Raw genomic sequence first — 27,022 nt, 5'->3', positions numbered from 1 at the left:
TAAAGATTCCAACTCTGGCTTTATCAAACATCTATATTATCTGTTTTAAAGAGATGCAAATGAGTTAGAAATGGCCAATTTGGATATTTATTCAAAAATGTATTAACAAATTGTAATGCAAAGAATAATTATTTTAATGGCAGTGATCAACTGGCATTGATTCATGATGATATATGAGTTTAAATTATTTTTGCCCTATTCACCTGCAGTGTCTTGTTGTAATTGTTATAATATTGATATAATAATGAAATATTAACTGGGAGAATGCAACTCTTGAACTTGATTTTTGACCTAATCAGCTGGAGAGAAGACGCATCACTCTGTAGTGATGTGGTAGTTGGGTAGTTGGGACTATACAGAAACAGTTAGGCCACTGGCCGTTGTGTTACAGAGTGATGCCTCTTTTGCCTCATAAACCATCTTGCGTCTTAATTTTGGGCCTACCATCAAGTTATTCACAGAATTCACTTTCCACGTTTTCGTCCGTGTTGATTGATTGTGTAGATCCCGTATGTTACCTTAAAATTCAAATAGGTTGGGGAATATTTACTGGCTGTAATTAGGGTGACTAGCAGATTTCCTGAAGCCGTGCCTTTGAGGAGTACAAAGGCTAAGCCTATTGTGGAGGCTTTGCTCCCATTTCTTTCTCTGGTAGGTTTGAAAGCCCAGCAGTGTTATTGCGAGGGTCAAGTTTGAGCTTGGTATAAGGCAGGTTGTCTATTCTGTTCGTCTGCTTGTCATCTGAAATCATAGATCATAGATCTTATGCTGGGCTTACACTACACGACTTTTCACGCGATTTGACAGTCGCAGACAATCTTCCAATGTCTTTAGCTTTGTTTTGTTTCTTGTGTACTTATAGCTTATTTTCGTAATAATTTTGTCTTAGTTATTTATTTAACTTTTTTTCTGTATTCCTTGTCTGTTTATGTGAGGGAGGGGGGAGGAGGGAGGGGAGAGGGGGTTGGGTGTTGTGTATGTATTGTATGTGTTTACTTATTCAGTTTTTTTTGTCCATATGTAAAAAAAACATAAAACCACTAAAATAAAAGTTTAAAAAAAATACAGGGTTAGGAGTTAAAGTTATTGGGGGACAAGAGCAAATAAAGATGGTCAAATAACTAAAGGAAGTTCCCCGCTCGGAATATTGAATTAACCTTTTTTTAATTAAATAATCACTATCGCGTTTGCGGAAATAATATTAATCTCAAAAGGAATCTAGTTGTAGTCTTGCAATATGAGACCCCCTGTCTTTTCAAAATCTCACTCTGTGACTGAAAACTAATGACTAGTTGTCTTCAGGTGTGAGTTGATTGTCTTTAGATGTAAGAGGGTTTCAGTCTTCAGTCTTTTCAAAGTCTTTTAAAAGTCCTAGTAAGCCCAGCATTAGAGTGCTATCACCAACTAAAAACAATGATAAAGACCCATTGCATTGGATTGGGATGCAGCTACAGTATGCCTTTTCTGCTCTTTGCTATTCAAGATGCAGTTTATGGATTCACAGGAAAACCTTCTTCAAAATATACAAGACAGCGTGGGGGTGCTACTCCGTGTCCCTGCATTAAAAGGATTGGTTGCAGTCAGCTTGTGAGGTGGCAAGTGTCTCGTACATATTTGTGGAACCAGAATCTCTTTGTTACTGGGCGGGCATTTCCCATAGTACCAGTTTACTATTGGGGTCAGCATTGCTAATTTACACTAGAAAAGTGACTCTTGCTTGCTAACAATTCTAGCGCTGATTACAGCTAGAAATATGTTCTCCTCCTCGGAGTCCTCGGAAATGATAGTTTTGACCCAACAAGGCAACACAAATCAAACAATCAAAGATATAAATATATACTTACTTCTTAGCAAATTTGAATCTTCATTTTAGTTTGTCTAAAAATGAGAGCATGTGATGCCTACAGTGACTTTTTCGACCAGTATTTACTGACACAAATGATGTCATTCCTGTGCTTCCTGACCACTGGTATCAAAAAGACCACATTCACAGTGTGAGAGCAAATCAATAAACCGTATCCTAAGACTTAATCGTGGGCACAAGTGGAGTCATGTTCTGCAAGGAATGTAATGGCTCTATTTCTCGGTTGGTAATCAACATCCTATTTGATCTAAATGTATTAAACATGGGCCATCATGTGCATTATGTCAATTAACTATGAACCAACACTTACTAACTTAAAAAAGTGCCATTTATAAGCAGCTCTGAAATGTAAATACAGTAGATGAAAGCAGCCACAAACCCTAGCTTATTCCAGGAAAATGTCTCATTCGTTTATTAGTCCATTCTTCCAATAGGGGAAACCTCATTATTTTCACCCCTAACATTGCAACTGATGGTAAGAGCTTGTAAACATATTGGTTGCTGGTAACAGCAACATTATGAACACACCATGCGGTCTTTAGCACATTTATGACTAATCCAACTAAAGCTGTGTTAGCATTATCTCGGTAACAGTAAGTAGGCTCCAAAAACAACTTACTAAGTAATATAAAGCGATATCACAGTTAAACATTCCATCAGTATGGATGGATGACCATTATAATGCATATAGAAAAAGCAAAATTGTATAGTTTATAATTTGTCAGTTGTCTTGCTATTAAAGGTGGAGTCAGTAATTCTGGAGAATGCTTTTTGTTCAAATCAGTTTTTGTCCAAATCTGTGAATATCGCTTAAAATGAAATCCAGGGTTAAAACAAGGGCTGTCAAAATGTAACGTGTTAACGCAGGGGTGATTTATTTCTGGAATTAATGCACTCATTGTTTTAACGCATGCTCGGAATGACCCGCACAATATATCCCACCCGCAATGCACTAGTCGTCGCTTTAACGTTATGGCTGACCTAGGATCAGCACTTGGCATGAAAACAGTGCGCAGCTTCGCCGCTCTAATGTTATGGCTGAATCAGTATCTGTAGGCTACTGGGCACAATGGCAATGTACAGCGGCACCGGCCGGCGGAACATAGCAGCACGTTTTGACTGGCTATTTGCCATGTGTGTTTATTTTTCACAATAGGCATACACTTATTTGTTACCTGCATTTGGAGACCAGACCCTTTGCATGATTCAGGAAGGTAATCTGTAGTAAGATCGACCCCTGAGGGATTCCTGTTTTACACTTTAAAAAAGACAATTTTATTTTATGAATTCATAAGGTGTGATATAAACCAAGACAGTGTTATCAAAATGTTTTTCTTTGAAATACACTTTGGAAATAAGAATATTGTGGCTTATTGTGTGGAATGCTTTCTAAAGGTCTAAAAAGACAGATTTCCAGCAGATAACAATTTGCACTCTCCATTTAGACTCTCCGTTAGGTCTGAACCCAAGTTGTGATGGGTGACAACAATCATTTATTTCTGGGTGATTCATTAGTTGTATTGCCACAATCGTTTCCAAAATCTTTGAAAAAACAGGAAGGATACTTATTGGCCGATAATTGACCACCTGATCAACTGCCCCAGATTAAAACATTGGAATGACTTTCAAAGACATTGTCTAAATTGTAAAGATCTTTAGAGTGGTTTTAAATTTGCTGATAACCTAAATTGTATCCAACTATTTGATGTTTAAATGCCCGACCTTCTCTTCACTTGTGGTAGAAGATCAGCCAGGCTGGCACGATTTTACAACCATATATTTTAACGACTTTCACTGTGCCAGTTTCTGCTTTGACTAAGACAGTAATTTCTTTCACATCCATGTGGTTGATTTTATGTTTATGGTCTAGCTGTTCCTATGATGTTCTTCTAGCCTATTCGTGTCTCCTCTCTTTCCTCTGAAGCTGGTTTTAACTTTGGGAAAGAAAAGGGCTTTTTTAAGCCTATAGCTTATTCTTATTGTTATTATTCCGAAATATAATCTAATTGAAAAAGTATCTATTTCAAATGCTCTGGAGAAGGCTTTGTGGCGAAACGTGTTGATATAATGTGATGTGAGCCTATAAATAAGTAAAAGGACAGTATTGTGTTCTCCTCAACCTGGGAACTTCAGATGTGCTGCCTTGTCCTTACCTTTTGGAACATGCCAATTGAACAAGTTACCAACTTCATGGCCACTTAGGAAGCAGTTGTTGTGTGTGCCCTTCAGTGATGTGTGTGTTGGAGCCATGTGACATGATGTTAATCGCAGCCCTTCCTAATCTCCCTCCCTCTCTCTCTCTCTCTCTGCACCCTGCCCTCCACAACAGCTTCATAAATACTAGGGCATTTTGCTCTGTGCTTAAGTATAGCTGGAAACACGTACTGTAGCTGATGTACTGCTGAGAGGGGCTCTCTATTTTGGAGTTCTAACCGTATTCCAGTTTCAAGCTCAGCTTCAACAACCAACTTTACAGGGAAATATTTATAACATTTCCACAATTGATCTAGAACCAGACATGTATACCAAAAAGTCAGGTGAACAGGGGCCACGCAGAGGGAGGTCTTTTGACTCGGTAAACTCTGCTTACGAGGAGAAGAAGCTCAACAATGAAGTAAGTGACACCACACCAATGATGCTTGAGTTATGTGTTTATTTTGAAAAAGTTTGAGTGCAAAGGGGAGCACCACTAAAACTTGGCGCTTGATATTATTTTGAGGGAAGCTCTTGATTGGAAGGTCATTTGACCACTATAGCTGGTATGACCCTGGGGTGGCTCATCTCAACTATCAAATTCCTGATAAGTAGCGACTGGAATGTAATTGAATTGGCTCCATGTAGGCTAAATAAAGAATACACTACACTTTACACAACATGTTGTAAAAATGAGGCTATAATATATATAAATATTTTCTATATAGCTTTTCTTGAAACTCAAAGTGGCTTTATTAGGCTATGTTCATGTTAGATTATTTGTAGATAGGCTAAACATTAGAGTGAAAATAACAAGGTAGGCTATTTATTGTGTGTATCTCGGAGAAATTGTGTTAGTGGACCAGGTAAGATTCTGTCACAGAACAGTCTTATACAGTTTAATTAACGAGAGTCTGAATTGGTCGGTAATGAGAGCGACCAAGCTAACTAGCTTGCTATCTAACAGTTAAAACGCCAGCTTGCTCCGAAACATACTGATGAATTATCACTATTCCAAGCTAGCTAGCATGTTAGCTTTCAAGCTACAGTAGTCCACAACTACCAGTAGGCCTAGTTGCTACGACACCAAGATTCTACACACATACTGTATAGTTTTGCTGAAAGACATAGGAGACTTTAACTGTGCCAGTTTTTGCTTTAAGACAATCCCTGCATTCCGAATCACATAGGCCTACTCTTTCTTTTTTTCTATTTTACATACTACATCTGACGATAAAAAGAAGTTAGGATGCAGTTGGCATACAATTGGGACATAGTTTTACTTATTTATCATAACATTGCACCTTGATCTTGCCTCTTCCTTTTATATCCGTCGCATCCCCATTTGTTTTCATATGGAGACTCTGTCGATGTGATGTCACTTCAGGTGCACACTGGATTATTATATGGGTCAGAGTCGCCCAAATAGAATGCTGTTTTCAACACTAAAAATCTCGGCCGCATGTACGTAGTAGACATCCAGGTATTTCTAACCATCCTAAATCTGGCCACAAGAATCGGGACATCCTAAATATTTTTTCTACCGCACTAAATAGTAGATAGTATGGGTATTGGAATGCAGGGAATGATTTTTTTCACATCCCAGTGATAGATGTTATGTTTATGGTAGGCCTACAGTTCTTCCTATGATGTTCTTTTAGCGTATTTTTGGCTGCTTTCTTCCTTCTGAAGCAGGTTGTAACTTTTAAAAATGAAAATGGCTTTGCCTGGAGCCTATTCTATAATTTCTTCTCATTATTATTCCGTCAAATAATTGAATAAGTATTTCAAACGGTCTCAAGTCTTTGTGCCAAAACACATTTTTTTATATACAGTATATATATATATATATATATATATATATATATATATATATATATATATATATATATATCCTGATGTGAGCCTTCAAATTCTTTCTATTAAATAAAGGTGTAGTAAAACTTTATTTTTTAGCTGACCCAAAAACATATTTAGTCATCCCCTTTGTAGTCAAAAATAATGTTTGATGTATTGTTGATAGAAAAGCAAAAAAGGCATTGAGGAAAATCAGTTTCCTTTTGTCATAGCCGCCTTGGTTTTATGTAGGGAGCAAGATACGAAGCTTATACACGTGATGTGTAGACAGCGTGTTGTTAGTAGGCCCTAGTATTGGAGAGTGCAGACCACATAGCATACTAGTCAGAAGTAGCATTTATTTTGCAGATATACTTTTGAATACTTTTTTGGAGTTGAATACAATTTACATTTGCAAGAAGCTCTGTAGACAAAAGGTCTACAAGCTGGCTGGTGGGCTGGCTGGTAAATCAGCTTGCATCTGCAAGTGTCAAAGTTCCAGCGAACAGTACACAGTATTTATTCAATATATTTCCTAGTTCCATAGAAAGTTGGTGGGTTGCGTCCCATCCTAGACCTCAGATGCTTAAATGCATGTGAAAATCAAGATGCTGCACTCAAGGGACATCCTGAAATCGATAGACCCAGAGGGGTGGTACACCACTTTCGATCTCAAGGACGCTTTTTTTTCATGTCCCTATTTGTAAGAAAACATTGGAACCCACAAAGGGACAGGCATGTAAAGCTCCTGATAACACAGTAATATCTTTGAGCTCTGCGCCCATGTCAGGACAGCAGGATGCTAACACAGTGGACCCCCTTGGACAATCTGCCCTCGATGTGAACCCTAGTGTCTACAGATGCCTCCCAGACAAGCTGGGGAGCAGTCTGTGAAGGCAGCATGGTAAGGGGCATTGAGGGCAGTTTATTTGGCCCTCAAGGCTCTTATTCCCTTCAAACATGACAGACATGTCCTTGTAAGAACAGACAATTCTTCAGCTGTGTACCACATCAACAATCAAGATGGCACAAGGTGTGTGTGCTGTCTAAGAGTAGCTCAGAGGCTTCTGACTTGGGCTTTCCCACATCATGCCTCATTCAAGGCTGTTTATAGACTTTAAAAATAAACTGATGACATTTTGAAAGTCAAGGTGATGGTGTTATTGTGTGCGCAATCTCCAAAAAAGCGTTGAGAGATATTCTTCAATGTTTGCACATATGTAGACTCACCCATGAACTGAATAGAAATGTGGATGTCAATGGTTACCCTTGTACCATAGTCTAGAGATTCTTAAGAGCTTTACCTTCTTTAGAGCATTGTCTAACACCACTGTACCACCACCATACCTTGCGGAGACATATAACAGACAAGCGGTATTTTTAGTTTTCTGTAAGGACAACTCCTTAGCTTTAGATTTTAGCGGAAAAAGCTCTGATACACTAACTGTACACTACCTATTGGCAATGAAACTACAGAAAAAGCTGTCGTTTGCCAAATATTTATTATAAGGTGAAAACAAAGAGAGACCCAAGACAGGCCTAATGCCGTTTCAGCTTGAGTCTGCTACTCTTCAATAGAGATATTGAAGACTAGTATTTGGGGTGACTGTGGCTCAGTTGGTAGAGCAGGTCGGCCGATGATCAAAGGGTTGGAGGTTCGATCCCCGCCTTGCCACCTGTGTCACAGTTGTTGTGTCCTTGGGCAAGAAACTTCACCCACCTTGCCTCGTGTGAATGTCGATAGTTAGCCTGCTGTGTGTGTGTGAATGGTAACGTGGGAAAGGAAAACAGGTCTCCCTTGCAAAAGAGTCTTCGGTCTCAATGGGATATACATGTATAAATAAAGGTTAAAAAAATATATATATATATATATATATATATATATATATATATATATATATATATGCCATCGGAAAACCTCTGTTGCAAATAATACTTGTTGTGTTTTTTTACCCTTAATGAACAAGGTTACATTCAGTAAAATTGATGAGAACAAGGACAACAGGACCATCTCCACTGGAAGGCAAACCAGTTCTGGAAACAGCAGAGCAACCATTATATTCTCACTGAAGAATGAGGTTGGAGGTCTTGTCAAGGCGCTTAAACTTTTCCAGGTAGGTGGTTTGCTCTCCATGCTTCATCATCTTCAAATCAATGTCAAATGGCAAAAAGCCTGTTTTACTCATTACTTGTATGCCATGCACACGCAGGATAAACAGGTCAACCTCATTCACATCGAGTCGCGCAAGTCCAAACGAAGAAATTCCGACTTTGAGATCTTTGTGGATTGTGACAGTGACCACGAACAACTCAATGAGCTAACTCAGCTGCTAAGGACGCATACCGATATCGTTGAGATTACTCCATCCGACAACTCCTCTCTACTTGATGATGATGGTAGTCTATACTTTACTTAAACTATACTGATGTAGGATAACAGAATTGCTCTTGTCATGCAAAACATTAAATAGCAGTAAATAGTCTTATCTAGGCATGTCAACAGGCACCAACATTTATACTGGTTTAAACGTTGTAACTGTTTTGTAACTGTTAAATCATAAATTACATGCAAAAGCAGAAACTACAATCAAGCCTTATAATAACTGAATTGAACCTGAATTGTATTTCAGACATGGATGGGGTGCCCTGGTTCCCTAGGAAGATCTCTGATTTGGATCTGTGTGCAAACAGGGTTTTGATGTATGGCTCTGAATTGGATGCAGATCATCCAGTATGTGGGACAAACACAGTTGTTACACTGCAGCTCTTTAAAATGTCTTATTCCTGCTTCCGAAAATACAAAGAAAGACAGCATAACTGGGTTTTCTTCTGTTTTGTGAGTGTCGTCTTTTTTTGCAGGGATTTAAAGACAACGTATACCGTAAAAGAAGAAAATATTTTGCTGATTTGGCCATGAGCTACAAACAGTAAGTTCCATTATTCCTTTGAAGCACCTGAAAATGTTTCATCTTGCTCTGACCTATAAAATGTATCAAGTATTTTGGAGGAGATTGTGGACATAAGTAGTCGATGGAGGCACAAAAATAGAGAAAAGAAGAATCTTTATAAATAAATAAAAATGCTTATTAAATCAGCCCCAAATCATATACTTGGGGCTGACCTTTCTATAATGTGTATCATTTGCACAAAAAGGACAAAAATCAGATGAATTAGCAGCTGCCAGACCAAATAAAACGAAAGCCCTTTATTACTGTTCACTACTGGGTTTGGTCAAACTCAGACTGCTAGGGTTGCAGTGCCTCTCACGTTTAAAACAGCCTTTAGTGTGGAGTAAAGAACAGCAGGTGCGAATGTGAAGAATAATTTTGGTGCACCAATGAGACTGGCAAAGACGCAGATTCCTTTCTTTTTCATTTGCGCAAATGAGCAGGGTACACAACATTCAGGCTGTACCTTCATCTTTAGCCGCAGCTTGGCGACAGATCATCAGCTGGTGATGATGGTTAACATTACATTCATTCAAATTGGTTGTTGGCTGGTTTGTGTACTGTTTGCAATCTAGTGTATGTACTTATATAAGTTGAAGGGAAGAACAATGATGACTGCTTTGTCTCAAGCTTTTCTTCGTCTTTTTTTTGTCTTATTTTATTTGTTTGCTCGATTTAGTCTTTCTCATCATATGTTCTGACTGAGCTGACCCTATCATGCAATATCATCAGATCATTGGTGAACACTTCCTCACCATGGTCAACAAGGAATATCCATAGATTAGGTTTGGTTTTGACTAGGTTTTCTAATTCGGTTTATTTCACTTATTGGATTGTTCTTGTTCTTCATACATATTTTGTTATACCTGTAAGAGCACTGTTGGAGGGAGCCTGAGAAGAATTTTCATTGCAAAAGACTGCTTTCATGTTATTGTTGGTGCTTAATATGACAATAAAGGATTAGACTTCAACTTGAAACTCCAGTCTGTATAATATAACACTGTATAATTATGAGTGGACTCAGTGCTTCTGAGAGCTCCTACCAATTAGAATTGTACATTAGAATTGTATGTGTAAATTACAGTATCATCTGCATATAAAATAACAATATTAACAACCCATTATATTCTGTTGTGTTCACTGAACTGTGGCAGATCATTGATACAAATATAGAAATGCCTAACCCTATAAAAGTAATGGTGGTGATGCAGCCTTCTCACTGTTTAACTAATCTGAGTGACTACATTTAAAATAAATGCACTGCTTGGGTTTATGAAGTTCAGAATTAAACCAAAGAGTCATGCTTGTGACAATGCACCAATATTCATTACGTGATTCACTTCACTTGTACATAATTTCTCTCATGTTGTTTTTGATATCAAAATGGTTTTTGATGTAGTTTATGATGTTCTATTGGTAACTTATTCTTCCTGTTTTTCAGCTGTAATCCCATTCTTCGTATAGACTTCACAGCAGAGGAGGTGCGTACCTGGGGCGTGGTTTTCAGGGAGCTCAACAAGCTGTACTTAAGCCACGCCTGCAAGGAGTATCTGAAGAACCTCCCTCTGTTGGTCAAATACTGTAACTACAGCGAAGACAACATCCCACAGCTGGAGGACGTCTCTCACTTTCTCAAAGGTAACTGTTAAAGGTGCTGTAAGCGGAATGGTTCTTTTAGCTAACTTCCTGTCAGTTACTGCAGTTAGCAGTCCCCTCGCTCGTCCCTACGTCACCACATTAATGCACTGCGGTCTTCAAGCAGCGAGTTATCTAGCATCATCATCTCATCAGATCCATAAGTGTGATAAAACATGATAAAAACCATCAAAACATTGGGAAGGATTTTTACCTGCTCCGCCATTGTAGGCGCATAAACATTCACCCATCAGTCGGTCTGGCGTGCACCGGCAGTGAGACCATGAGTGAGACGGGTGTCGGTTTGTAGCGTTCTCTCTTGTGATTGGATATAAATTTCGGGATCCGCCAAAATTATTATTTTTTTTTTTAAGTTATTAGTTTATTTGCCGTTTACATGCAGAGCAGCTGACTGAGAGATTGGCTTTATGAAACGCGCACATTATGTAAGTGATCACTGTATCAATAAAGAGCGATTTAACACTTATATTAACATAAATAAATCGCTTACTTCACCTTTAAGCCCTAAGCCTGCATTGGCGATGTTGGGTGTCTCAGAAAGTAACATGATACAAACTGCCATGCTTTACATAAGCCAATGCTCAAATGCACTAATACAACTGCACTGACGTACATATATTTCACTGACCACTGCACCACCAGACATATCCTACCTCTATCGTTCAATACACTGCTTGCCACGTTCATAACGTTCAAAATGTTTTTGGTGTCTGTTTGTGGTTCTTTAGTGTGAATTGAATCTTTTATATTGTGATAACTGTGTGCACTTTTAAGGAGCTGATCTTTGAATCTCATTGTACAGTGTATAACGACAATTAAAGCTTTCTATTCTATTTTCTATTCTAAATGCCCTCAGCAGCAGTTGATGAGCTCTACAAAACAATATATAGCTCTCACAGGGCCATTGCTGAATCTACTCTTTTCAGCCTCCGTCTGAAACTCTCAGTTTTAGAGCCTGTCTCTTTAAGTCCCGCCTTCCATAAAGCCCATGCTCATATTGGCCCGAAATCAATCTGCAGGTTTTTAATCTAACTGCCAGTTAGATTCGGGGGTATCTGGTGTGCTTATCACAGGTGGTTGGGTAGTGCTAAGTTAGGCTGGTAATGAGGGGTTGTGGCTCCCTCCCTTATGTATTTGTACAACAGATGACCTTTAAGAATACGTTAACTTCAATGGTGGTGAACAGACTTTTGTTTGTGGCAATCAAATCATATTGAACATTGTCGAATGTCAACAGCAATGTGTCTTTATTTAAAACAATGGGCCTCCTGCAAGAAAGTTTCTGTATTTTCACCCTAAACCTGTCTGACTTTATCCAGTGAAGAGTCCAAGTCCGACTTGGCAAATCCATTTTCAACTTGATGAACACCTCCTGTACATGAGTAGGTGCATAGTTAGCATAGTCAGCACTTTAAAGTTGGGGTGGAGGATTTGGGGCGAAAATGGCAGTTGGGATAGAGATTTGAATCCAAATACCTCAACCGCTCCACTTGTTCTCTTTGGTCCCTCCCCTATGGTCCCTCCCTGACACGCTCTACACCAACAAAGTAGTGCCAAAGTGAATGGACAGTCCCAACAGCCAATAAGAACAGAGAATCGGAGCCTCACTCTGATTGGTCAAAGTGTCAGCTCCTGTTAACTTTGACCAATCAGAAATCATATACCCCAGCTTTAATTGCAATAGAAGGGTACATATTCTGCTTAATTAATGGGGAAATATCATTCACAAAAAATATCCCAATAATAAAAGCTTAGAACTGAAGCCATGTTGACAAAAAATCATCAGATTAAGACATAACAATAGTGTTGTTAGTTTTATTGGGGGAAGGTTAGGGGCTTCATTATGATCAGGGCATTCTTTCTGTTCTTTAAATTAAACAAATGTTTTTCAGCCTTTGGAGAAACCCAAAATATCTGGAAATGACTCATGCAACAGGCCTGGACTGCTTGTGAATTTAGTTGGACATACGACAACAGTTTTCTTAAATCACTGTGACGGGTTACTCCAGAGAAAATCTGTTTGTGGTTCTTGTATGAGGCCCATTGTTCCTGTTAATCTTGTTAATCCGCAGACTTTCGCTGTAAACAGTTTTTAATGGAACAGACGAATATATTTTTTTTGTGTGAGCAGAGCGCTCTGGGTTCATCATCCGACCTGTAGCAGGGTACCTCTCCCCCAGGGACTTCCTAGCAGGCCTGGCCTTCAGAGTGTTCCACTGCACCCAATATGTCCGCCACAGTTCTGAGCCTTTGTACACACCCGAGCCGTGAGTACGAATACACGCATAACATATTCACATGTTACTGCTACTGTGGCTACTACTGTGTGATTGTCTGGTTCTTCAGTGAAGCTAGACCTCTGTTTCCCCTTTCCTTATGTTTGATGCAGGGACACATGCCATGAGCTGCTGGGTCACGTCCCTCTGCTAGCTGAGCCCAGCTTTGCCCAGTTCTCTCAGGAGATTGGTTTGGCATCCTTGGGAGCTTCAGATGATGCTGTCCAGAAACTGGCCACGGTGAGAAAATACACACACATAACAAGGGATGTCTCTATATTTATTTGTTTATCTAAAAAGAAAGAGATCTAATTGTCTTAAAACAACAAAGTAGATTAGAAGTAAAGAGATGAATATTCTGTTTGTACTGTGTGTGCGCTGGGAAAAAAGACTTGTACTATTACACATACCTACTGTATATAGGGCTCGACAGTGAATGCCCTCTTTTTGAGCGTAAAATTTCCCCATTCAAAACCTCAATTGACATTTTAACAATTCCTTATATAAAGCATTTTAACCATAGAACCAAGCCAACCAGCTATGCCAATACCTGTGACAATAAAACATATTATTCAGTGTTAAAAAAGAAATTGAAAAACTAATAAAATATTTTTTACTGTGAACTACTCATCCCACAATCCATTGCGATTCCCAAGCTTTTCCCCCCAAAAAACGATGGTTTAGCAGCACACTAGTTTCAAAATATACATACCAGCTTTCTACATTTATCATTAATGATCTGCTGTTTCATTGCATTTTATTAAACAGCAAGAATCACGGAAGTACTATAGCTTCAAATAAACCAAACTACGAAGTGCCACATGTAAGTGCTACATGTAGGTGTAACAAGTGTTGTGTGTGTGTGTGTGTGTGTGTGTGTGTGTGTGTGTGTGTGTGTGTGTGTGTGTGTGTGTGTGTGTGTGTGTGTGACTCAGGTGACTAATTTTCTCAAGACTGCTTGCTATTGGTCAATGGCACAGATTTGCGTGTCAAAGTTTATCAAAGTTGAACTTTCAGAGAATTCACGTTGCTTCCAATAGTTATTAAACTGATTGCTTCATTCTGCTAAAAAAAGGATTTTTTTTTTACCACAGCATTTTTCACATCATATGCATATATGTGATCGGGCCTTAATGATTTGAGTGTGTATAGTCACAGCAAAGGGACTTCAGATGTCACATTACCATGCAGTGTATGAATGGAAGCTTTTCTAAGTTATCACCTGTTTTTGTTTTAGTGTTATTTCTTCACAGTGGAGTTTGGTCTATGTAAGCAGGATGGCAGGCTAAGGGCCTATGGAGCTGGACTCCTCTCTTCCATCAGTGAACTCAAGGTGAGCTATACTGTATACATCCATTGATTTAGGTTTTCCTACCTGTGCTTAAAAAAAGAGTAAAGAGTATGACAAAGTTAAGTGAACATTTCGTATTTTATAAATGACCTGAGGTTTTGGATCATAACATTTGGGCCGAGAAACCATTCCATTTTCACATTTAAGTTCGTCTGTTACCACAAACCCAATGATTGTATAGCAGTATGACAGTATGTGTACAATAAAATGTCCTTCGTAAGAGAGAGATACTCTCTGATTTTGACAAAAATAATGATTTTGACAACAAGCATTCTACGGAATCCACCTTTAATGACCAACCACATTAAAGAAGGACATTCTCTCTGTGTGTCTATAGTGACTCACATGTTAAACCTGATCCAAAAATGTCTCCTTTTTTCTGTTAGTATGCTTTATCTGGCAAGGCTCATATCCTTCCATTCGACCCCATGGTGACCTGTAATCAGGAATGCAAAATAACGACATTCCAAGAGCTTTACTTTGTTTCTGAGAGCTTCGAGGATGCCAAGAACAAAATGAGGTCAGTAGAATTCTGCTGTGTGAATGCAGTCCCTCTTTGATAATGTAACTAATTATGATCTACTCCCATGAAGATGTTTTTTACATGGTCCTTGTTGCAATCTCACACATCGTGATAACCCAGCAGATGTTTTGATCAGGATCAATTCAACTCTCATAAAACCACAAGTGTAATTTGTACATTACTGTTGGTGTCCAGAAAAGACAGCTATTTACAGGTATGTGCTTGTCGTGTACTTTTTCAACTTTGGACAGAGCCTTGTCCAACCTTGCCCAGGTTTTCTGTTCGTTCCGGCTTCCAGTTTTAATGAATGCTAAGCTAGGCTAATCACCTCTTGGCTCCAGCCCCATACTTTGCTTGGACATGGGAATTGTACCAAATTTCTCATCTCAAGTGAATGAGTGCATTTCCAGTCAAGCTACCGTATGTCTTTACCGACAGCATTCACTGTATTAAAGCAACACTTGGACGATTGGATGTATAGTCTCCATGCTGGAACAATTGGCATTATCCAAGCATCTGACATTTGGTTAAACTTTAATAATGTTTTGCCCAAAGAACATAACTTCTGATATTTCAAAGTCTTTGTTTTTTTGGAATTTAATTTTTATGTTTTAAAATTGCTTTTTAAATGACTCTACACAACACTTTGAGCAGATTAATGTCTAGCTTCAACGTAACAAAAGTCTAGGTTATACATAAAAACAAAATGGCTTTGCTGCATTTGCAGGGAGTTTGCCAAGACCATTCTGCGTCCATTCACGGTACACTACAACCCCTACACCCAGAGTGTAGAGGTCCTGAAGGACACCGACAGCATCAACACCATGGTGAAAGACATCAGGCATGAGCTGGACATTGTAGAAGACGCCCTGGAGCGACTCAACAAACACCTGAATGAGGGGGGAGTATCATGAAGGGTCACAGGAGGCTACCTGGATCTGGAAAAGTTTGGGTGGGCATCAGTGGCTTGGATTGACTGGGAAAATGTATGGAAATGTGAATTTGGATGGGGATTTTTGGGGCAGGTGGGTTGTGGTATACTTTCCCAGGCTATAGCTCTTAATCTCTGCCCACTTTGATCAATCCAAAACCAGAATTTACCTGGTGATTGGGACATGACCATAGACCTGACATCTAGCAGCAAACTATGACAAATAGACTTTTTTGAGACACCATTGATAATCCCATGGCTTGGCTTTACAGTGAATATCAGAGTCAGCATCTGAACAACTGGACCAAATTTGGTTACAATAGCTTAAATCAATTGTTTATCATGATTTTCGTAACCCAGAACAGACCTTTCAAAACCTGAACCCGTCTCCCAAGTTGGTTGTTGTAGGTCTTGTGGTTTTTGAGACGCAGACACTGGAAGTTGAAGAAAAAGAATCTGAGGAATCCAAGAATGTTCCAGCCCCTGCAGTTTCTGAACCCCTAAAATCAGTTTGACGTTGCTCTGATCCTGGTAATGGTCCGAAACATCCCAAATAAGACAAATAAGAATGAATGTTTCTTGAACGTTATTGATGTTTTAGAATCCAATAATTGTCTGTGTTATATGCCTTGTCAAAAAATATTCCAGGAGTAACAGTGGATCCAGTTTAGTCATATCTTCATGACAAGAAAGTATGTCATTTCTATTGGAAACCGTGTGTCTGAGCAGATGGCCATATCTTGCGGGGTTCCACAAGGCTCCATTTTGGGTCCACTCTTGTTCAATCTTCATATGCTTCATTTAGCCCAAATTCTACAAAATAGCTATTATGCAGATGATACGCAAATCTATATATCACTTACACCAGGTGACTATGAACTGATTGATTCTCTGGATCATGGCATCAAACATATAAATGAATGGATGTGGTGGAATTTCCTGCAATTAAATACAAATCACACAGAGATAATTGTCTTTGGATCCCAAAAAGAAAGGCAAAATGTCATCTCTCACCTTAGTAGAGACAGATAGTCTCTACCAAGGGCCAGGCTAGAAATCTTGGGTGTAATACTGGACCCATATTATAAATGTAACAGTCATTTCAAATCAGTAACCTCGTCAGCCTACTAGACATAATGTCAAAAGAAGACCTAAAACACCTTACTGATTGTTGTTCCAAGTGATAGATACAAACAGTATGCAACCCAGACCTGGAATAGCCTTCCAGATATTAGACAAGCCCAGTGTGACTGCTTTTAAGTCAACGCTGAAAATGTTTCTATTTCTAAATCTCTGTTGTTTGAGTGATGTGTTATAATAAATCTGTAAAGACCTTCGAGTTGCTTTTGTGTACGAAATGTGCTATACAAATGAAGTTGCCTTGCCTTGCCTTAGTTTTTGACAGGTAAATGGTTAAACGTAGTTTTTGACAGGTAAATGGTTAAACGTATGTCAGCTTGTGTAAGGATTAGTTTGGAGATCTTTTATATTTTTCTTTACGTCAACAAAACTAACAAAGAATTGGTCCTACTCACAGCCTTATACAGTATATCTTATTCCCCGCTGTGCCATAGCATTCCTTTGTTGGCCAATAACCACTTAAATGTACAGTCAGCGATTTTGGAGAATGCTTGTTGTTGAAAATCAGTGAATATCTCCACCACGATCTGCTACAGGCGTGTTTGCGCCGAAAAAAAGATTCAGTGTTAACTGTTAACAGGCATGTTGCTAGCTACAAACATAGTCTAGGCTGTTTTTTTCATTGCACACACATCACGAACAGATACCGTATGGTGTGGAGATATTCACAGATTCTGACCAAAAGTGACAAGCCTTTCCAGATTCACTGACTCCACCTTTAAATCACATCGTATGCTACTTTGTCGCACTGGATTACATGCTCCTTAATTACTATTAACACACACACACACACAGTTTAATTTGAGTCAGTTCCACATACACTGTCCTGCAGCAGGACATACAAACTAAGGCACCAAATGGGTATTAATCTGCCACTGAAAATAAAACCCCAAATTGCACTAGGGTCTCTGTGTTAACTGAATTGATTGTTTGACAACCCCATTCCTTTCTCTCTTTGACATGTTTTACATGAGCATAATAACTTAACTTTCCCAATGACTTGAGCTCTATAGGCCTTTTACACAGCAGACATTTTGATACAAAACGTCGACAAATGACAATAATTATAGGACTCTAGAATTGAAGCAGCAAAATGGAATTCAACCATTATTTACTTGTGCTTTTCCTACCGTGACCTGGATTAGTCAACAGTCAATAAACAATGATTGATGCAATGTAGAAGGTATGGAATTCCCCATAAACAATGTATTAAAGTACCTTTTCCTCATACATTAAACACAACTGGCTGTCAATCATGAAGGAAGTTCCCATTAACCATTTAATTGTAATGATCATTGAGATATTGAGTGTCTTTGGGTGTTATGACATGCCATTGTCCAATGTGTTTCATCATGCATACCATTGTCTGGAAGATAAACTGTCTGAATGTTATGACAAGTGAAATAAACATGAACAGCTGACTTTTATTGAGTTAATGTTCTATTATTATTATTTTATATTTATCCCATTATGTTGCACAATACCTCAACACAATGGTATTTCTAACAAAATTGGTCTGATCTTACATTTTCTTGGCTGAAAATAGCTAAAGCTTTAGGTGAAGTCATAATGCAGACACTTATTCAAGCTGCCATTTTTATATCTCTAGTGGTTCCAGGAGAGTGGTAGGGGTAAAGATGTACCCTGCGTTCCAATACCTATACTATCTACGGTACTATTTAGTATGGTAGAAAAAGGATTTAGGATGTCCCGATTCTTGTGGCCAGATTTAGTATGGTTAGAAATACCCGGGTGTCTACTACATCTGGCCAAGATTTTTTTGTGTTGAAAACAGCATCCTATTTGGGAGATTCTGACCCACAATCTAGTGCTCACCGGAAGTGACGTCACATCGACGGAGCCTCCATATCAAAACAAACAGGGATGCAGCGGATATAAAAGCAAGAGGCGTATGATGAAATAAATAAGTAAAAGTATGTCCCAAGTGTATAATGCATCCTAACTAGATTATGTTAATGATCAGATGAAGTATGTAGAATGGGATTTGAAACGCAGGGTTTGTCTAGTTTATTCAACCATTGTGCTGCCTGGCGATTAATTATTCTCCATTTATCCACCAGATGGCGGCAAACTTTCCCACCAGTCCTAGTCACATCCACCTGCTAACCTGTTTTTACTTTTCCTACTCTATGGCTGAATTCCAAATCGCATACCCATCTTTTTTCTATTCTTCATATGACAGCTGATCATAAAAATAATCTATTTAGCATGCAGTAGGTATAAAATTGGGACATACTTTTCCTAATTTATTTCATCATTACATTGCGCCTTTTTGCTTATGTATCAAATCAAATCAAATCAAATCAGTGTTATTTGTATAGCCCAATATCACAAATAGACATTTGCCTCAGTGGGCTTTACATTCCATGACACCCTGCCCTTAGCTCGGCTGAGAAAAAACTCCCAGTAAAAAACCCTTTACCAGGATTAAAAAAATTGAGAAATCGACAAAGTAAGGGATCCCTCTCCCAGGACGGACATGCTGCAATAGATGTCATAAGTAGAGAAAAATCACGAAGGAATTCAATCAATGACCAGGGGCCGTATTCACAAAACATTTTAAGGCTAAGAGTAGGTCCTAACTTGCTGATTTAGGAGTAACTCTTAAAAATAAGGGGCGTTTTACTCCTAATTTTAGGACTCCTAACTTTTTAAGATAAGTGTAATTCACAAAGCATTTTAGCGCTAAAACTAGCTCCTAAATCTATGAAAAGCTAAGAGTCCTCGAGAGGACTCCTAAGTCACTATGAGTAAATCACAGACAACCATTTGATGGTGTTTTGGAGAGATTTAATACTAGTGAGCTTTATAAAAGGTACCTTTAATAGCTGCAAGGGTTTAATGATCTTAGTAAAGCTATATTTAGAAAGTATAGACACATTTATATATATTATATTTATATAAAAAAGTATTTATTAAGTTCCTTTTCCTGCAGTTGCTTTGGGTTTATGATGCACTGAAAGTTACTGTTGGTGTCACATTTGGGTTTAATTTGTTACTAGAGTAGGCCTATATTAGCCTGGCTCCGCCCGCCTACCTACATCCGGCCAAATTTCATTTTACCTTCAGTAGTCAGTCTGGTGATGGGGCGTATTATTGGGATCCTGCTCGAACAGATTTCTGTGTCCAATCAGCGAGTGGCTGAGAACGATGACGTCGAAGTCGCGCTCCAGTTTCAATTGAATGCTGCGTTCCTTTATACTCGGAAGAAGGAGATTTCCGACTTGGTAGTTCCGAGTTCCGACCTGTCTGTGTTCCAGTGCATCTGCTCGCGAAAGTATGGATGCCGACAACCTTTCTCGTCCAAATAACTAAACGTTAGGCTCTAACAAGATACCGTTGCCAGGTACCGGTAGATCCATAGACCACAATATAGTGAAGTCGGAAATTTCCGAGTTCCCTGTCCAACTGGAACGCACCGCCAGAAGCCGGCTCATGACACACGTGACGACCAAACGTTATGCAATTGGTTGGCTAATCCAGAGTGGCACTGGGCAGATCCAAAAGTTTTAAACTTCAACTGACACCCGCCTCCAAGTGAGTGAATGTTTGCCAATTACAGCACTTCCAGACCTTCTGTACAAATGAAATGAAGTACGATGGTCTGGTTGGACCAGGCTAGGCCTATATGTGGCGCTTCGCAGCATCTCCTCCGTTCCACAGGTCCGCTATAGTTGCGCGTCTCGCCTTTTTCCTTCCGCATGCACTTTACGATTTCGCCGGCTGTTGTTTCTAAATTGTGAATTTCCTGGTTTGTCACTGTCTGACTATTGCTACATAGTCGCCGTTGAGAGAAATACAGTGAGAGTGCATGGCGTGCAGCTCTTCAATAAGGATATTTTTTCCGATTCAAATCATTGTAAAATTTAAAATGAATAGGCCTATGTGGCGCTATTGTAGGCTAATTGTGAACGAAGGTGTGGGAAACCCTGCAGTATCTTGGTTTCATGTTAAATCAGTGTCATTTGTCATTAATTGTATATAAAAAATCTTTACTTTAATACAGCGACACGATATGGATATCTCCCACAGTGTTTATCATAAATTCACTCTTAGCTCTCATTCCCTCTCAGCCAATCACTGTGGGCATAGAAGGTATGAACATGACGTCATCCATAGCAACAGGGTCAACCCCGCCCTCTAGTCTTAGCTTAGGAGTCCCTCCCATTCCTTAGTAAAAGTTGGTCTTAGCAGCTTTGTGAATAGGTTTTAAGAAATTACTCCTTACTAAGAACTTTTAGTGCTCCTTAGGAGTACTCTTAGCGCTAAGATAAAATGTTTTATGAATACGGCCCCAGAAGTGACTTCACATCTACGGAGCCTCTATATGAAAACAAACGAGATGTGAGGGATATAAAAGCAAGAGTCAAAATCAAGGCGCAATGTTATGATAAAATAAATAAGTAAAAGTATGTCCCAAAAGTATGCCTACTGCATCCTTACTAGATTATTTTTATGGTCAGATGTAGAATGTAGAATAGAAAAAGAGAAAAAGACTATGCTATGTTCTTTGGAACGCAGGGTGAATCACCCAAATAGCATGCTTATTTCAACACTAAAAGTCTAACCGGATGTAAAAGGCATCCGGGTATTTTTAAGCATGCTTAATCTGACCACAATAATTGGGACATCCTAAATCTTTTTCCACCATACAGGGAAGTATGGATATCGGAACGCAGGGTCTAGACTACTCAGTCCTGTGTTGGACATACTGGTCCATTTGCAGTCATTCCCCACTAGATGTCACTGTTGCTTGGTAGCGTGTGCACCCTGCAGCTGTTGATACCTGTAATGCCATTTTTCTCTTCAAGGTCTGATGTTAATAAATAACAGAAACCTTGATGATTGCATAGTGTCTGTCTGTCCTAAGCATTTCATTTCCTGCTGTGTCTCGCAGTGTTCTGTGACTTTGTGTCAGACAAGAAGTTAGAGTTAAATACAACTATTTAAAACGCTTGCTAACAGGTGTTAACAAACTACTGCTCGGATAATAGCGGCAGTGTGCGCACAAAATGAAAGTGTAGCTTTTCAGCAGCAGCCTCTGTAGGACCATTGAAGACTATATCACAACACAATAATTTTCAGAGTCAAGGTTCTTACTCTGATCTAATGCAATGCATTGACTATTGATGAAATGTTGAATTTAAAATGCTGAATAGCTACGCATACTAGGATACAGATCTCTCAGTAAGTAGTAACAATCAAGTATTCAGCTAAGAAAAGACATACCGTGCTGAATCTTAGGCCTACAGGCTTATATTAACTTTGTATAGCCAAAGCTAATAGCTGTAGCTGGACATTCTTGCTTCAAAATGCCTAGTCTTGGTAATGTTATATTACAGTGCGATCTTGGAGGCTGCTCTGGGGCAGGCTGCTGTCAGGTGTTTGCGTGGTCCGACATTGCCATACAGTGGATTGGTGCGTTAGTGAATAATGGAATTGTCAGTCAGGAAAAAGATTCTGCTCAGGAGAATGATGTAGGCCTATAGATGTGGAGAAGATGTTTTAATAATCCCAGAGGTTAAGAGATTGCCATCCATCATTCAGTCTATAACCTGATACATTGTGTCTTGAGGTGGAGCGTGACTGAGAGGGTTTAAACCAGGGCGGTAGGAAGTCAAAATGATCACTCTTCAATCATCATCATTCTTGGAGGGATTGGGGAAGTGGGCTTTTCGTAAGAATATTGTACAAAAAAGGGTTGCTATATCTGTATTTCCTATCATTCGATATAGTGACTATTTTTCCCATTTATGATGATACATCCCTCTCAGAAGTAACAGCTTAGGTCTAGTGGGGACAGTATTTCTGATTAGTTTTGAGACTGAAAAACTAACATTTTTAAAAGTTAATGAAAGGCATGGCTGTATAGGCTGTATGTTGTGGGTTGGGATGTCTTAAGGCCAGGACACACCAGCCCGATAATCGCCGTCGTCAAAAAAAAAGACGAATCTGTTTGGTGTGTGCCGTGACGTCGGCCGACGTAGAGGTCGTCGGGCTTGTTTTGAGCCTGTCGGCCGCCGATTGAACATGTTCAATCGGCGGCCGACCGTCTTTCATTTGGAGCAATTTGATTGGTGGAGGGCTAGCGAATCAGTGAAGCCCGGAAGTGAGGCGGGTAGCACAAACAGCTAACAACAGCTAGCCATCGTTTTAATGTGTTTGTTCGTTTCGTTTTGAGAGTACTCACATGCATCAACCCTTGTTGACTGCTCGACACCATGCTCGACACTCTCTGCTAAAAATTGTGCTCTTATGGTCCATAAACAGGGGTGGACTGGGACAAAAATTCAGCCCTGGCATTTTTGGCCATGGCAGCCCACCATGATTATTTATACGATATGTGGAGGCAGGGGCGTTGCTCCAAATTCTGGGCCCCTATACAGGAAGTCCTGATGGGCCCTCTGAGAGGCAGTCTTACAATACAAACATGTAAAAGCTATGTTTGTCTATAGTCCAAAACGTATGAGTGATTGGTCACTCTCTGAGCCAGATAACAACACAATGTTTCTATTGATGAATGACCAAATCATTACGCGTACTTGAACACAACCCCTGGTCTAATGACTCTTAATAATCATGCACACACACAGTGTTTCTCACAGGAATTTGGGAGACTGTGTCGTGGACCCTGGACCTTCTAGAGCAGGGGTTCTCAACCTTCTGCAAGCTGGGCCCCCCCCAAAGCACACACACACACACACACCACCCTACACAGATAGATAGATAGATAGATAGATAGATAGATAGATAGATAGATAGATAGATAGATAGATAGATAGATAGATAGATAGATAGATAGATAGATAGATAGATAGATAGATAGATAGATAGATAGATAGATAGATAGATAGATAGATAGATAGATAGATAGATAGATAGATAGATAGATAGATAGATAGATAGATAGATAGATAGATAGATAGATAGATAGATAGATACTCTATTATTGTTATTATCACAAGGGCTAGGCCAGTGGCGCACCTTTGAGTTGAACATTGGGTTTAGGGTTGGGGTCCGGAAATTTCTTATAATTTAACGTTAAATTCTGGTGCACTTTTATGTGACACTGAGGAAATGTTTTTTTTAAAAAATCTCCTTAGAAGAGAAGAAAATAGTAGCCTAAATAGAACATACACAGAATAAATTCTACAATAGGTATACCTGTTATGAAAAAGCTTCACAAAACAAAGTCTATGATCAATGGGAAACACTGCTGTCTGACAACCCAGTTCAGAGAATGTTTCAACTATTGAGTCTTGGATTTGGAAAGTGGCCAGATTTAGCTCAAAATGCTACCTGCGATTAATGTGCTGTGCAGCCTGAACGCGGAGTTGTGTGTGTCTCAGTGGCGATTCCAGGAAATTTTGACTGGGGGTGGCCAAGGTGGGCCACAGAGCTAGAGTGGGGTGGCCATCACACCCCTGAATGATTAGCATGTGATATGCTGTACAACCAATTCAAAGATGATTTATAATCCCAAATGCCCAAATCATGTTAGTATCCATTGTAATGTTTGTCAGAAAACTAAACCCCTGAAGGGGGGTCTGGGGGCATCCCCCCCAGAATATTTGTTTGTGTTTTTAACCTTGATATCTAAGCATTCTGGTGCATTCTGGCGAAGATAATAAAGGAAAAAGTCAATATTCATTTCAGTTCAGATGAATAGTAAAATTAGCAAGACAACATAACTTGCTAGCAGCCAGATGCCTAACAACTGGACAGAGGGACGGATGACAACTAGATTTTGACCAAATATCTTGCTAAAAAATAAACCTTTATTTATGAAATTCTGCCCTAAGAACATGTTACACTTGCTAACTACTGTGGTGGAATTGATTATTACAGTCATAATAATTAATTGTTTATATAGACTAATGCCATCTTGAATCTAAATATTCCTAAGTTAATCAACGAATATTCTGACCTGACCTTATGGTGAAGGTTCTGACCGTATGGTGAAGGTTGTTATGTTCTGATTATGTTCTGAGATACTCAAACTCCGTACGGAAATGTATGTTTTGACTGAGATGGCTCCGGAGAACTGTGTCTGTAAGATAACTAACAACATATCTGGCAGAGGAGAATCTTGTACGTAGGCTGGAATGTTCGTGCGTAATTAGATTTTGCTATAACTTCTCTGTCTGACTGCCTCTCGGTGGTCATTTCACACAATCCCATTGCTTGATTGTTGTCTTGACTCATGTTTGCAAACATTAAAGATCTGTTCTATTTTTGTATTTAAACATTGTGTCACCTCGTATTAATTGACTATATTCTCATCTTTTAAAGGTTGGTATTTCAATTCCATGACAATTTGGGGGCTCGTGTCCGGGATGTCTAACTCGAGGATTCCCTGAAGCACCCTCTGACAGGTTAACTGTGCACAGCCGGAGACTGGGTCCCGGAGCCTAAACCTCTCCCCACGGAGGACCGTAACTGACCTCAGGAGATGCAGGTTGGCGCCTAAATCAGATGTGCTTCAGGGGATCTCCCGATACGGCATCCAAGAACTCAAAAAGACTAAAAAGGTGAGAACACAATGTTTAATTAAAGTTTTAAAGGCCAGGGGTCAATAAACTATAAACTATAAAAGTAAGCTTAGGGTATGTTGGACGACTAGCTTTAGTTACAAGTTGGTTTAGGACAATGGCTTGATAGCTGAACTAAAGGCCAGGGGCCAAAGACCAGGGGTCAAACTCGCATTAGCTGACGAGCTTTTCGAGGAATAAAATAGATTTAACCGGGTTAAACTATTTTATTGTGGTCCGGGACCACAAAAGATATCTTCACTGTCAGGGACAGATACTGGCCAGGGGCCAAGCTCGAGAAATAGGATAGATTTAACTAAGTTAAACTATTTTATCTAGCGCCAGGGGCACTAGGGTCAGGGACCAAACTCGAGGAATAGGATAGATTTAACCGGGTTAAATCTATTCTATCTAGTGCCGGGCACTAGGTGGTCCGGGACCACGAAAGATATCTTGTGCCAGGGGCACCACTGTCAGGGACAGATACTGGCCAGGGGCCTAAGCTCGAGAAATAGGATAGATTTAACTAAGTTTAAACTATTTTATAGTGGTCAGGGACCACAAAGATATCTTAACTGTCAGGGACAGCGCGCAGGATCCATAAAAATATTTGGCAAAAATAGACCTAAAATAAAGAACGTTCTAAAATAGTTAAAATATTCGCAAGTACTAATTGTGTGTGGTTTATTTAAGGTCTCTGTGTCTTCTGTTGGATCTGTCCTCCACTGCATTCTCTAAAATTCAATATTATTGTAAAAGGGGAACAGTCTGTTTAAACAAAAGGAGTTGGAAGTTGAATTTGACAGTTGTGCAAAGAATGTGTGATAAGGGTGGAGACTCACTATACAGGTGCATTGGTAAATTTATGGGAGGAATATGGTCTTTCCAGGAAATGTGAGCTTTAGGCTCATTAAGATAGGAAAACTAAGTTAGCAATTATTTAAATTTTAGAGAAATAAAAAGCTTGTTTTTTTTGTCAAGCCTTTGTTGCAAAGTGAACAGAGACAGTGATTAGCTTAAAGGTAAAATAACTTTAACCAAAGTGTGCTAAGCTCCTCACAGGACACATTATCCCAGACCTGGACTCTCGTCTCTGGCCTAGCGGAATCTCCTCTCTCACACCTCCGGTTGCAGACCAAAACCAGCTCAACAAACTAAAGCTGTATCCACATCTACACCTGAATCCAGCCCTGCATCTGCCAGATGAGTATTTTCCAACTACCACCTTATTCCATTTCAAATGGGGTCCAGTTCAACATGACTGGCCTAAAGAAGAGATCCTTTTATGACAGAACTAATGTGAACTCTGTGACAAGGACAACCTCTGTATGGCCCAGCTGAATGCCTATGGACAAATGGAAAGGGCGGACGAAGAGGACCAGAGGCAGAGGCAGAGCCAGCAGATGTGGCTAAAACACCAGGAACATCAACATGGCTGATTCTGTGTTGGGACAACTTGCACTGGGCAGGGAATGTCCTGAACAACAACCAGAGAATGGACTGCAGTTGCAGTCCCAGGAGCAGAGAGGCAGTGGGAGAGTGGGAGACTGACTGGCCGGAGAGGAGAGACAGAGAGGGGTCCACAGGAGGGTGAGGTGCACCGAACATGCAGTGACTCTCACTGTCCAGTAATATTATTATTATATGCTTAATTTTCCCATCTGAATTGTCTACACCAGAATTGTTAGTGTCACGCTAGGTGATTACATTTTTGGCTAATTATGGTATAGTATATCTAATTTGTTTTGATAG

At 39.5% G+C, this 27,022-nt stretch overlaps 1 protein-coding gene across 1 annotated transcript; it reads left to right on the top strand.

Annotated features, from left to right (window-relative positions):
• Positions 1–4,381: 4,381 nt before the first annotated feature.
• On the top strand, positions 4,382–26,709 carry LOC307264704 (tryptophan 5-hydroxylase 1-like; the record flags this gene model as incomplete). The annotated part of the gene is made up of 13 exons (XM_080046174.1): positions 4,382–4,478; positions 7,861–8,007; positions 8,104–8,290; positions 8,524–8,624; positions 8,753–8,820; positions 10,283–10,479; positions 12,629–12,764; positions 12,887–13,013; positions 14,011–14,106; positions 14,511–14,644; positions 15,375–15,552; positions 25,115–25,270; positions 26,587–26,709. Exons 1-13 carry the CDS (start codon positions 4,383–4,385, stop codon positions 26,707–26,709), a joined length of 1,746 nt encoding a protein of 581 aa, XP_079902300.1. The 5' UTR covers position 4,382.
• Between the last annotated feature and the right edge of the window lie 313 nt (positions 26,710–27,022).

This window comes from Ammodytes marinus (assembly GCF_949987685.1).
Source record: "Ammodytes marinus genome assembly, chromosome: 1".
NCBI lineage: Eukaryota > Metazoa > Chordata > Actinopteri > Uranoscopiformes > Ammodytidae > Ammodytes > Ammodytes marinus.
This window is presented reverse-complemented; position numbering and strand designations above follow the sequence as displayed.